The 13111-nt window shown below is 30.1% G+C and overlaps 1 protein-coding gene across 1 annotated transcript; it reads left to right on the top strand.

Annotated features, from left to right (window-relative positions):
* LOC104760716 (HVA22-like protein i) lies at nucleotides 3377–5546 on the top strand. The gene is made up of 7 exons (XM_010483678.2): nucleotides 3377–3551; nucleotides 3942–3983; nucleotides 4069–4167; nucleotides 4278–4334; nucleotides 4431–4494; nucleotides 4584–4793; nucleotides 4936–5546. Exons 2-7 carry the CDS (start codon nucleotides 3952–3954, stop codon nucleotides 5368–5370), a joined length of 897 nt encoding a protein of 298 aa, XP_010481980.1. The 5' UTR covers nucleotides 3377–3551; nucleotides 3942–3951; the 3' UTR covers nucleotides 5371–5546.

Here is a 13111-nt window from a genome sequence, read left to right as displayed (position 1 = left end):
TAAACAAAAGCTTACATAGACATATCGATGCAGTAAAGAAGATCAACTCCCAAGTGCATGCATGAGATTGAGAATCTATTTAACACATCACTTGTTACAAGAACACAAAGCTCATCAGAATTTTCAACCACGAAGGCAAAAAAAACCAGTGAAGAGTCGAGTCCTGAATGTTGTAAGTAGAGGTGTCAAAATGGGTAAAGTTTCATGGATCAATTCAACTCAATCCAACCCATGAACCCTAATGAGGTAACAAAATTTATCCTAATGAGTTTCATTTAATATTAGTGATATTGTATGAGAAAGGGTATATTTTCTTCTTGGATTGCTAGCTTTTGGGGACTTTGAGATGAGACTCAATTCTTAATAAATAGTCGTTAATATTATAGGAAATAGGACTCAAACCCTGACAATGTCGCCGGGAAAGAATTTCAAAAAAAAGTTAAATAACATTAAATTAAAAATTATACACTATAAATTTATTTGAACTAATAGAATAGTTAAGTGATCTTAATAAAATAAAATTTATTTTTAAAAAATAATAATAATAAGGTGTTTGTAAAAACACAACCATCAAAATAAAAACCAAAAGTATTGTTTATGATAAAGAAAATATTATGCCAAAGAGACAAAGAGACAAAACTCTAAAAAAAATTATAGAATGAAAAGTCATACTGATTGATGGAAGCAATCTAGCCAAATATATTATTTAATATATTATAAATATAAGATATTTTATAAAGAATTATGATAAAACAGTTGCAACCGTCATAACAGTTAATAATATTTCTATTATTCGTAAAAAACTATTATGACAAAGTGATCTTAAGTGAGTATATCGAACGAATGATTTTAATGAGTAAATGTAACTTTTTAATAAAATAATTATATATAAAAATAAATTTAATTTTTTGTGGAAATATATCAAGTAAATTTATAATAAAAATACACATTTTCTAAAAATAAAATACATATTTTACGAAAGTTTAAGATAAATAAACGCAACTCTAAATTATATATTTTAAAATGTATCAAATATTTCTATATTGCTATAATCATTTTAAAATCTTTAGTACCTTTTATCCCTGAGTACAAACTCGATTTTGTTTTTAATCCTATCCTCCTTGTCATGAGTTTTCATTTTGCCGAAATTAACTACCTCACAATGACATCTACAAAAACACATTGGTTTAGGAACATAATAAATGGACTCTTGCAAAAAAAAACTACAAATATACTTACATATAAACATATAAGCTAATGAAAACAAATATGATACATACAAAAACTACTAATATAAGCTTATTTGTATCTGATAAAACCATTTCTATAGTCTCTCCGAAATAGACGTTATATTGCTTCTAATAATGAATGATTTTCACTTGAATTCTCCAGCCTGTTCTGAATGGTTTAATGGACTGCAGATCTGTGATAGGCACGAGAGGGGCAGCCATTGAAGAAGGTTTGAAAGGAGAAAGTAAAGAAGGTATGGTGATTGAAGCTTCGATTAGTATCATCGTATTTATAGGGAGTCATCACGTATTCTCCATTAGGTATGATTTGATAGTATAATTTATGGTATATTCGTGGAATGTGGGATAAAAATCTTAAGTAGTTAATGAGATAATATATTCTTAACAATGATGATATATTTTCTTGGTGCAGTTAAGGATAAAAAATGAATCAGATCTTGAATTAGGAATATAGTACATTACTCAAAATGCGGCTTTGTAAGATTTTGGAATAGTCTTTGAAGATTATATCTGTTAAATTAATTTTATTTGAATACCGTAATCAATGTCATAGAGGATTGATATCAATCAATTGAATACGTAATCAATGTCTTTAATTGTTTGATTTGATAATAATATAGACTAATCTAATGTAGTTTCTCCATTTTGCAGCCTTTTTTTTGCAGCCCATAATAGCCCATTAATTATTCCGTGAGGGAAGCAGTTAGTTGAAGTTCGTCAATAGTTCCTTTACGATATCCAATTTAGAATTTCCGGGTAATTTGTAATTTAAAACCCGACCCATAAAGTTTAAAAGTCACCTTTAACCTTACTGAAATGTTTGCAGTCAAATTTCGACAGGGGCATTTTCGGGCTATGTGAAAGTTGTACTTCTCTTTTACTAATATAGGGATAACATTGGATATTAGATATTAATATATTAATATTTAAATTATTTTGATTCACAAGTATATTTTAACAAAAAAATGATTTATTAGTCATTGGAAAAAAGACAAATATATAGAGTTAAAAAACATGAGTATTGATTAGATACATACCTATTAAAAAGAAAAATAATGATGAAATAATATAAATAAAATATAAGACAACTCTACAATAATCACAATTATATAAATTATATATTTTATACAAAAAAGTATGACGAAAAATCATAATTGTTATTGACATTTATTTATATTGCTATTATTATATATATTATTTTTACCACCTAACTGTCGATTTGTCAATCTACTACTTGAATCACATGTGAGTTATGTTTTGCGCTACTAACTTTCTAAGCCATGTTACTAAAGTAAGTAAGTGTGCTCTATATTTGTTTGGAAGGCTAGTGTAGTAATGTATGACTAGTCCATTACAAATGTATACGAGGGCCACTTTGTCATTCAGAAATACTAATCTCCTCATCTAATAAACCAAAATTACATCCAACAAATATAAAACAATAATACTAAAAAATTATACAAACAAAAATCTAAAGAAAAATTAAAAACATTAACTTATAAAAAGTGGTAAAAACATGATTTTTGTGGTCGATTATATATATAAAATCTATTAATTTTCTAAATAAATTATGAATTTTTGGTTGACTTTCTAAAAAAATCATGAAATTAGTTGATTTTGTCCGATAAAACACGACTTTAATTATTTGATGCAAAAATTTAACTATTTAGTTATTTGTTTAAAAAATAGTAATAAAAATTCGTGATTATTTAGAAATTCAATTTAATGATTTAATCTTCGTTAACAAATTTCATATTTCATTTGATAAAGTTAACAAAACAAAAATCCATGATTTATCTGGAAAAAACAATAAAAGTAAAACAGATCATGCACCATAAAGTAAGTTTCATGTCTTTTTTTTAAAAAAAAAAAAGAAAATCTTTTTTGGTAAATTCATGTTTTTTTTTTTTGATATTTTCCCAAAAACCTAAATGTGTGTTTTATTCACCAAACTTCACTTTGAAGTAAAAAGTCAAGATGATGTAACATTAAAATTAAAAATAAAAAATAAATACCTAGCTTCTAACGGTGTGCTAGAATATTGTAAAAAAAATATATAAATAAAACCTAATATTTTATTAGCCCACAATTGCTTTTTATATTTACGGTACTCAAAAATCCATATATTTTTCAAAGAGGCGTGATTTTAAAAGCAAATCCGAAGAGAGAAGAGAGAGAGAGAGAGAGGTGATTTTGAAATTTCAGATAACGCTAATCTTTTTTACTCTCGCCGGCGTAGTCTCTCTCGCCGCCGCCGTAGACAGTTGGTTCTTCTTCTGCAGACTACAGTTTCCTCCGCCGGTAACTTTTACCTTCCCCGATCTCTCGAATCGGTGTTCGTTTTCTTATACTGAAAACTCGACAAGTCGTCGTATCTATAGCTCTCTTTAATTTAACTTTTTGTTGATTCAATCATCATCTAGTTTTTGCTTATTGAGAAATCATTCATCTGCTGTGTGATTGAGATTTTAGTTCTTCAATTTTGTTTTCCTTAGTTCTTCGATCTGAGAGGGATTACGAAATAGCTGATTTCGTCACCAAACGTGTTCAATTTCACGTTTTACTCAGTAGTTAGCATTTTGCAGTATCTGATTAAAACGTTTCATTCAAAAATTTGAGTATTGGAGAATACAGCTTGCTGAATTAGCTTATGATTATGTTAATTGATGTGTTTTTGTTCTTTGCTTTCAGCTTGTTCAAGATGATTGGATCGTTTCTTACAAGAGGATTGGTGTAAGAAAATCATATCTGTTTGCTGAATTTTTACAAGGATGCTGTTGATTTAGCTCTTTCTTAATTTCATACATTTTTGTTGCAGGATGGTGTTGGGTTATGCTTACCCTGCTTATGAATGCTACAAGACTGTTGAAAAGAATAGGCCTGAAATTGAGCAGCTTCGCTTTTGGTGCCAGTACTGGTATTGTATTGTTGTTAATTTGCCTTTTACTTCGTCTTCTCCCGTTCGCAAGGTTGAAGGTTTGTGTGTCAGAAATTACTTACTTTTAAGTAACTCATTATCAATCACAGGATATTGGTTGCTTGCTTGACAGTTTTTGAGAGAGTTGGTGATGCGTTTGTTTCATGGTTGGCATTCTAAACTAAACCTGCTTAATTATCTCCAACTGTAACAATGTTTTTCATCTGTTTGATGATTGTTTTGTCTTTATTTCTCTCGTCAAGGGTTCCAATGTACAGTGAAGCTAAGTTGGCATTCTTCATATACCTGTGGTATCCTAAAACCAGGGTAAGTGTGTATATATATGATTCTGAAAAGAAAAAAACATAAAGAGTTTTTTTTATGGTGTACATGATTTTTTGTTGATGATTGTTTAGGGTACTACATATGTCTACGAGTCCTTCTTTAGGCCGTATCTCTCACAGCATGAGAATGACATAGACCATAGTTTGTTGGAGCTAAGGACAAGAGCTGGAGATATGGCTGTTATATACTGGCAACGAGTTGCAAGCTATGGCCAGACCAGAATCGTCGAGATTTTGCAGTATGTTGCTGCACAATCAACTCCAAGGCCGCAGCCACCTCAGGTACGTACATTAAGAATCTGCAATGAGTATATCAATACTTGCTGCATTTTTTCATAGAGAATCAGTCAATGCATTGATGATACAATACCTAAGTGAACTCGCATTTAATGATCTGTCATATTCGTATTCGTTTGTGATTCAGAAACGTGGAGGTAGAGCTAATCAAGCTCCTGCTAAGCCTAAGAAAGCCCCTATCCCCCAACCAGAATCTGACGAAGCATCATTACCCTCGTCGTCTAGCTCCTCTTCAAGTGAAAATGAAGGTAGTGAGCCAACCGGTAAAGCAGCAGGCCCTTCAAAACCTAGACCAAAAGTGACATCTGTACCAGTCACAGATACCAAGACTGCTGGTATCACTCAGATAGCACAAAAATCAGTCTCTTCCCCGACTGTGATCCCAACCCAATCAACCACCCATGTGGAAACGGAACCAATGCAGATAGAATCAGTGGAGGGAGAAGCAGAATCAGGGAATGAAAATCCGAATACCGAAGGTCCAAAAGAAACGGTGATGGAGGAGACAATCAGGATGACTCGTGGGAGGTTGAGGAAGACGCGTTCTGAGGAAAGCCGTTGAAAGAAGAAGAAGAGGAAGAAGCTCTGTTTTCAAAAAAATTGTTAATTACTTGCATAACATTTGTCGCTCTTCCCTTTTTCTCTCTTTCGTGCTTCTAGAATTTGGTTGACATGAACTAACAATTAGTGGGAATGCTTGTATGAAAAGTAAATTTGTTTTATTCGTTCTTTCATTCAGTTAGCTGCGTTGAAGTGTAAGAGATAACACTCTTGTTTTGTTTGATTCTCTTGATAATTAATTCGTTAAAATAGGTACAACTACTTGAGAGTAGAAATGAAGCAAGGTCAGTCATAAATTAAGGATAGGAAGCAGTTGAAGGTTGGATTGCACCTAAATGCCTAATCATGTAATCAAAGACCACTATAAAACGAAATTAGAGTGGTTAAAAAGAAGTGGAAGTAGGTTGTTTAAAGCTCCAAAAAAAAAAAAGAAGAGAGATGAAACAAGACTTAAGAAAGAAATATTATTCTTTTTGTGGAGGTGGTTGATAATAATATTTATAACATCTGTTGTTACTTAACAACTTGTTACTAACGCGTGAATATTTGAAGTCGGACTCAGATTTTGGAAAAGCCCCAGAGGTGAACATTTTAAACCATTTGACTCGTATGTAGTATCTATGTTGAGTGAATTAGGTAACTAAAAAGGATTGGAGATTTAGTTAGAAAACTAACAAATGCAGAAAAGTGTTAAGAGAAACCGTACAGTTGGAAAGACGTTACCCCTACTGATGTCTAGATATGAATTTGAGTAGGCTAATCTTATATCGTGAAGCGAGAGGCAAAGCAAAATTTTCGACACTTGTTGTATATAACGGATTCTTATTTCTATTTATCTATTTTATCTGAGAAAATTCATCTATTCCAATATTTAGTTATTTACATTGCATAGGAACATAAATTATTCCCCCTATGGTTATTATGGTGCTTTTGGAAATCAAGAAATAATTTCATCTTTAAGAAAATAAGGACACAGACGCTGCAACTGAGTTGTTGTTGTTGTTTGCAGGATTATTCGTAACCATAACCACCCGTGGCTCATATCGGGATTCGTAAAGAGAGAGAGAGAAGAGCTTCAGAGAGAAGGAGAAAAAATGTCGATCGAGTGAGAGAGCCGTTTGGGTTCGCAACGGATAGTGAGTTAGTGACAGAGGAAAGTGACAATATGTAAAATCAGAAAAAGAAAGATTTTATTTTCTTTCTATATTTCTCTTAATTAAAACATACAAAAATATATCTTTTAGAAATGGGCTGATAAAATATTGAAAGAAAATTAAACAAGAACAAATAGATTTATGGGTCTTAGACTAAATAAACTATTTTTATGGGTTCATTATCATAGATTGTATTAAAAATTAGTAAATTTACACTATATAACTTTTTTTAATTAATGAGGGGTCAACTGACCCCATACTCTCTCACTTGGGTCCGCCTTTGGTTCAGATTGTTATTTATTTTCAGATAGTTTTATCCCATGGAGTTGAAAAAGAAGAAATTAAATTTTAAATAATAAACAAAAATTAAATTTGACATAATGCCTCCTATATTATTCTGATATAATATTTTTAGGACCTCTCTATTAAGATGAAAGTGCATATAATTAAAATCCAATTTATTATAATGAAATAACTATACTGGAAATTTTTCGTCCAATTTAAACCAAACATTACGATATTAAATTACCCGCGTATTTGCATATACCATTATCTAGTATCCTACTATATTAATTGGGAAGCACAAATATAAAACTAACCTTATAAAGTGTAAAAATTACATTGTCGTACCATTGGTTTTAAAGGCAAATGTTTATTTTTTTACTAAGGATAAAAATGTAATTTAAATATAAAGACTAAGAAAATATTTTAAATAATTCGTTGACAAAAAAAAATCTTTTAAATAATTATTAGTTTCCAAAAAAATAATATTTTCTCTCGTTAATTAATTATGGACAAAAATTATTAATTAATTTAAAAAAATTGTAAACCCATCAGAATTTTAAAATGTAAGATTTTATATCTAAGTATCAAATTATTATTTAAATAACTATATTTGGAAAATTTTGTTAAGATTTTAAATTATGATTCTCATATCATCTTTCTTTAATTTCATTTGCAAATTGTTTTGAAGTATCATAAAATACATATGATAAATAAATATGTAGAATCTTTTCTGCATATCTTGTGATTTGAATTTTTCTGCATATGTTGGTAAAACTAAAATTATGTGATCAATAAAATAATAACTTTTATTTTCTCACAATTAGAATATGATAATTAATACTTTAAAATAATTCACAAAATAATGATGCAAATACAACCGACAAACAATATAAAATGATAATATATACATCAAAACAATTAAAATACTATAATATTCTAAAATAATTAGAATTTAAAAATATATATGTAGATTAACAAAACAATTGTAATATTAAAAATGAATACTGTCTCAAACAAAATAACTTTTTAAAACAAGTATAATAATAACTTTTATTATTGTATTATAATTTTTGGAGAAAATATTGATCCATGCTTTATAGCACGGGATATATTATAGTATATATAGTAAACATTCAAACATTCTTTTCCCATAACAATTAGCAGTGCAAGAGAATGATAGCAAAAACGAAAGAAGTTGACTTCATGAATCATCATGATGATTAATAATTGATGCTTCGATTCATACTATATTCTAGACGTGGCAAAACTTAAGTCGAAGCCCACATGATTTTGATTTACAAATTAAAGTTAATCAAGGCTGGTTGCACAACACTGAATAAATTGATTATATTAAAGGTGTAAATAGTTGCACAATTAAAGAAGTTGAAAAAAATTTATTCAACCAATTTTCACAATGAAGAGGTTGCAATTTTTTTCAATCCATTAAACTTAAAAATTTGAAAAAATAAACAAGTTAAAAAGATAAAGTGTTCAACTTGTTCATCCACATTTCTGGAGATGAATAGCTTGAATGAATATCATTCAACTTAATTTTATTTAATTTAATATTTTCAAATTATTCAATTTTGTGCAACCATTTTATTCAACTTACTATTCCTCCAAATACATCAAATTCCCAATATTGGGAGGAATCGGTCATAAAAATTGATAGCTTCCTGCATAATTTTAAATGACGACAACCCTATTACAGTCTTAAGTATCACAACTGTCATTCATAACAAGCTTTTACATCAACAAAATATTCAAAGCAGAGAATTTCATGATATATATGCAAAATCTTACAAGAATTGGAGCGATGTGATGCCCGTTAGAACTTGTGGGAATGAGCCTATTCCTTTGGAATTGAACCAGTAAGACAGTTGCGGTCAAGGATCCTTCACCACTTGTTATGCATTAAGAATATACTATACATGTAACATTTTGGGAAAGTAGATAAAATCTAAAATTATATACTCTTATATATGTATAAAGTCTGTAATAAATTAAAAAATTTCGTAGGTTGTTGTGTTTTACACTTAGGTAGAGATTTCAAAAGAAATATTCTATCAAAATACTAGGAAAATTATGATGATCAAATTAGAGGAAAAATCAAAAATAATATAAGCAAACATAAGCAATGTAGAAGTAAACGTTAAGAAAATATATATAAAAATGACCCAAAGACAGAGTTGTATCAGTGGCGGATCCAGAATTTTTTTTGGTATAGGGCACAAATAATTTATTATTATTAATAACAAAATTACATAACAAAAATAGTAAATATAACTTTCCATTTTTAGTAATTAAAATTTTTTTTACATGATTTTTAATGTATATATAAATGCATATTAGATATATTTAATATAAAAAAATTATATTTAAACATATATTATTAATACAAGATTATCCTCTNTTGCATATTAGATATATTTAAAATAAAAAAATTATATTTAAACATATATTATTAATACAAGATTATCCTCTAAATATATTAGATAAACTACAAAAAAATTGATAATATTGTATACTAATTTTGCAAATACTTTTTAATGTAAATATAAATATATTTAGTAGTAGGAAAGGAAGATTTAAATTTTGTTAAAAAAGTATAAGGTAGTAAGAAAATAAATAAGACTGAATCACTAGTTAACCAATCAGAAAGAATAATTAAAAACATATGGTAGATTACTTAATAAGGGAACGTTGGATATGGAAATTAAAAAGAAAAAAAAAATACAAGCATCGGACCCAAAGACAGAGTTGTATACAGTGGCGGATCCAGAATTTTTTTGGTATAGGACACAAATAATTTATTATTATTAATAACAAAATTACATAAAAAAAATAGTAAATATAACTTTCCATTTTTAGTAATTAATTTTTTTTACATGATTTTTTAATGTATATATAATTGCATATTAGATATATTTAAAATAAAAAATTATATTTAAACATATATTATTAATACAAGATGATTATTTAAATATATTAGATAAACTACAAAAAAATTGATAATATTGCATACTAATTTTGCAAATACTTTTTAATGTAAATATAAATATATTTAGTAGTAGGAAAGGAAGATTTAAATTTTGTTAAAAAGTATAAGGTAGTAAGAAAATAAATAAGACTGAAACACTAGTTAACCAATCAGAAAGAATAATTAAAAACATATGGTAGACCACTTTAACAAGGGAACGTTGGATATGGAAATTAAAAAAAAAAAATATAAGCATCGAACTCGTTTACCAATAGTGCATGGGGCACGGCACACTAATACCAAATGAACTAGGAGAACAAGTTATACTATAGTCCATTAGATAATTTTTAAAACTTAGTCTGGGGCACGTGCCCCACCCATTAACCATGTAGATCCGCCCATGAAGTTGTATATATGTTCAAATTTGAATAACCAAAACAAAAGTAGATGCATATTAATCATAAACTACACAAAATTTGTATGCATCATATTTACTAGAAAATGTTGGAATCTGTGACTGTAGAATCATAAACATAAGTTATTTTACTTTTATAGTTGATATTAAAAGCGATTAGTTGAGTCAAATTGAGCTAATGGATTGAAAAAAATTTGGTACACTTTGTCAAATTAAGATGAATAGGACCGTAGCAAACAAGTCTTTATTTCCCAAATTTAATAACGTCGACCTATTTTCCTAACATACTTTTAAAAGCATTTCAAAATTAACATAGAAAACCATATGTCTAATTTAATTAATAAAAATAGTAGAACTTATATCTTTACATTAAAATACCAAAAAATACATTCTTCAAAATACAAAAAAATAATGTTCTGTGGCCAGACAGGCTTATGCTCTAGCTAGCATTTCACTGCCAATTGTTGGGTTCGCTGGTCGTGTTTTGGAGAAGAACTGGGAACATTTATTGAATTTAATGTAGGATACTAATGTTTCTGAAGAGATACGTTCTGTCATCCCATGGCTGCAATGGGGTATATAGAAGTGGCGGAACAACTTTGTCTTCCAGGTGAAGCATGGGGATATAAGGGAGTTGGTGGGTAAAGCTTATCAGGATTCATCTCAATGGATATCAGCGCAAGATCTTTCTTTAAATTTGGATAAACAATGGCAAATGAAGAAATCTACTTTGGAGGTGAAATTTAGGAAGCTGGTAGTGGGTATTGTTAAGTGTAATGTTGGTTCATCATGGTGTAACAAGTCTTCCCTGTCTGGTGGTGCATGGATTGCGAGAGATGATCAGGGAAATGTTCTATATCATGCTAGAGATGCCTTTTCAGCCTACAGATTCTCAGGTGCTAACGGCTTTACGTTGTACCATGTAGTCACTGGAGGCGTTAAATAAATTACATGTTACTCAGGTGGATGTTGCTATTGACAATGATACAGCTGCTGAAGTAATCAATAATCCTAGGGAGTGGCTAAGGTACGGTTTCATATTTTGAGACATTCATACTGTATTATAAGAGTTTTCTGACTGGGAGTGCCCTCAAGTTGCGGGCTCGACGAATAAGGTGGCTATGGTTATTGCGAAAAGTGTCATGAGGGAAGGAAGATTTCAGTCTTATTTAGCACTTAGAGGACCTTCTTGGCTTCATGATTGTAACGCCCCTTCTTGGCTTCATGATTGTAACGCCCTGACCACCATCTCTCTTAGTGCGCTCCATGTCCATGTGCCCACCTTTTTTATGGGTCTTACGTCCTCTCACTAGGCCCATGAACCTTTTCATATTCGACGGTCGGTTTGCTACGTCCAGGAAGATTTAAAGACTTATTTACTGTTCCTACAAATCACTACATGATATTTTCCTGTGTTTTTTTTTCACTCGCACTGTTTCGAGAATCACTTCCCGAAAGATCACCCATTCTGAAACTACTCCAGCTCAAGCATGCTTATCTCTAGTTTTGATCCGAATTCTTCTTATGTTGTTTCCAGATCCGATCTTGGTAAGTACTATGTTCCTCTCGAAGAGTCCGAGAAACACAAAGTCGAATAAGAGGTTCATCGAATCGCGACTCTAAATTTACCAATTTTGTCGAGGTCTGTGATTAATTTGTTCTTGAAATGGTGTTAAAATTGTTGACAAAATAAACAATCACACTAAGGTTTTAAATCATGTTAATTATGCTATTTTGAGTCACACTTTCTACTAAGGGTTTAGAATCATTATCTAATTTTGTTAACATTTTTTCATGTATAGGTGACTTTTTTGTTTACTTGGTTTGTTTTGCAGTTTAGAACACATAAGGTGATATATAGGCGTTACGCTGGTTTGTTTTTCTCGTTGTGCGTCGACATAACGGACAATGAGTTGGCTTACCTTGAATGCATCCACTTGTTCGTCGAGATTTTGGACCATTTCTTCAGCAATGTCTGTGAGCTTGATTTGGTGTTTAATTTCCACAAGGTACCAAAAAACATGTTTCTGTCTTTTTATTTTCTGTGGACCGCGACATTCAGTTTGAGATGTTTATATCGGCCTGTTAGGAACTTCTTGATGTAACTAGTAATAGGCACTAGAATAATATGAACAAGAAAGGGGGAAAGCTGATTAAGAAGTCTTGGACCACTTGGTTTAGAGGGAGCCTTTAAGCTTTGGGAGATATGGGGAAATTCTACAATAAAGTTTTAGGGTTTTTTTTTTTTTTCTTTTTCTCGTGTTCTTGATTGTAACCAAAGAATTCAGGATTAATAGAGGATGAATCGTTCCTGTTCATAGCAGATTAATTGAGTAATTTTATTTTCTTTACCTACTATGAATATGATAATTAAATTCTTCCTTATATATTAAGGGCTTTTTAGAAATGCGCAGTGTGGTTCTTTTTTTTGGCTTTATCATATCAAGCTTGTGTCTCTTTTAATGTAAAGTACCGATGGGTGAATGCGTTGCTGTGAAATTTCTATAATTGTTTGTTGGTTCATTTTAAAGATTCACGGTTTGACAATGGTTATTTCATATAAGGTATACTTGATACTCGATGAATTCATTCTTGCCGGGGAACTTCAAGAAACAAGCAAGCGGGTGTGCATAGAAACCGTCTTTTTCGAGCTTTGTTTATCTTATTGTTTCCACTAAACTGAAAATTTTCATCAACTCTTTGCTTGCAGGCGATCATCGAGAAAAATTTCAGAACTGGAGAAGCTAGAGTGATGAGATGCGAGATTATATTATAGTCAAAAAAGGAAAAATCAGCTATAGGAGTCTTCGATTTTGCTCTTTTCTGTTATGTCTACATTAACCTCAAAAGATAGAAAAAGAAATACACATATTGGACAACTCAAGAAGAAAACTGGTGAGAGACATTG

Source organism: Camelina sativa, chromosome 18 (assembly GCF_000633955.1).
Source record: "Camelina sativa cultivar DH55 chromosome 18, Cs, whole genome shotgun sequence".
In the NCBI taxonomy this organism is placed as follows: domain Eukaryota; kingdom Viridiplantae; phylum Streptophyta; class Magnoliopsida; order Brassicales; family Brassicaceae; genus Camelina; species Camelina sativa.
The sequence above is the reverse complement of the archived record's forward strand: the minus strand, read 5'-3'. Positions and strand labels throughout refer to the sequence as shown.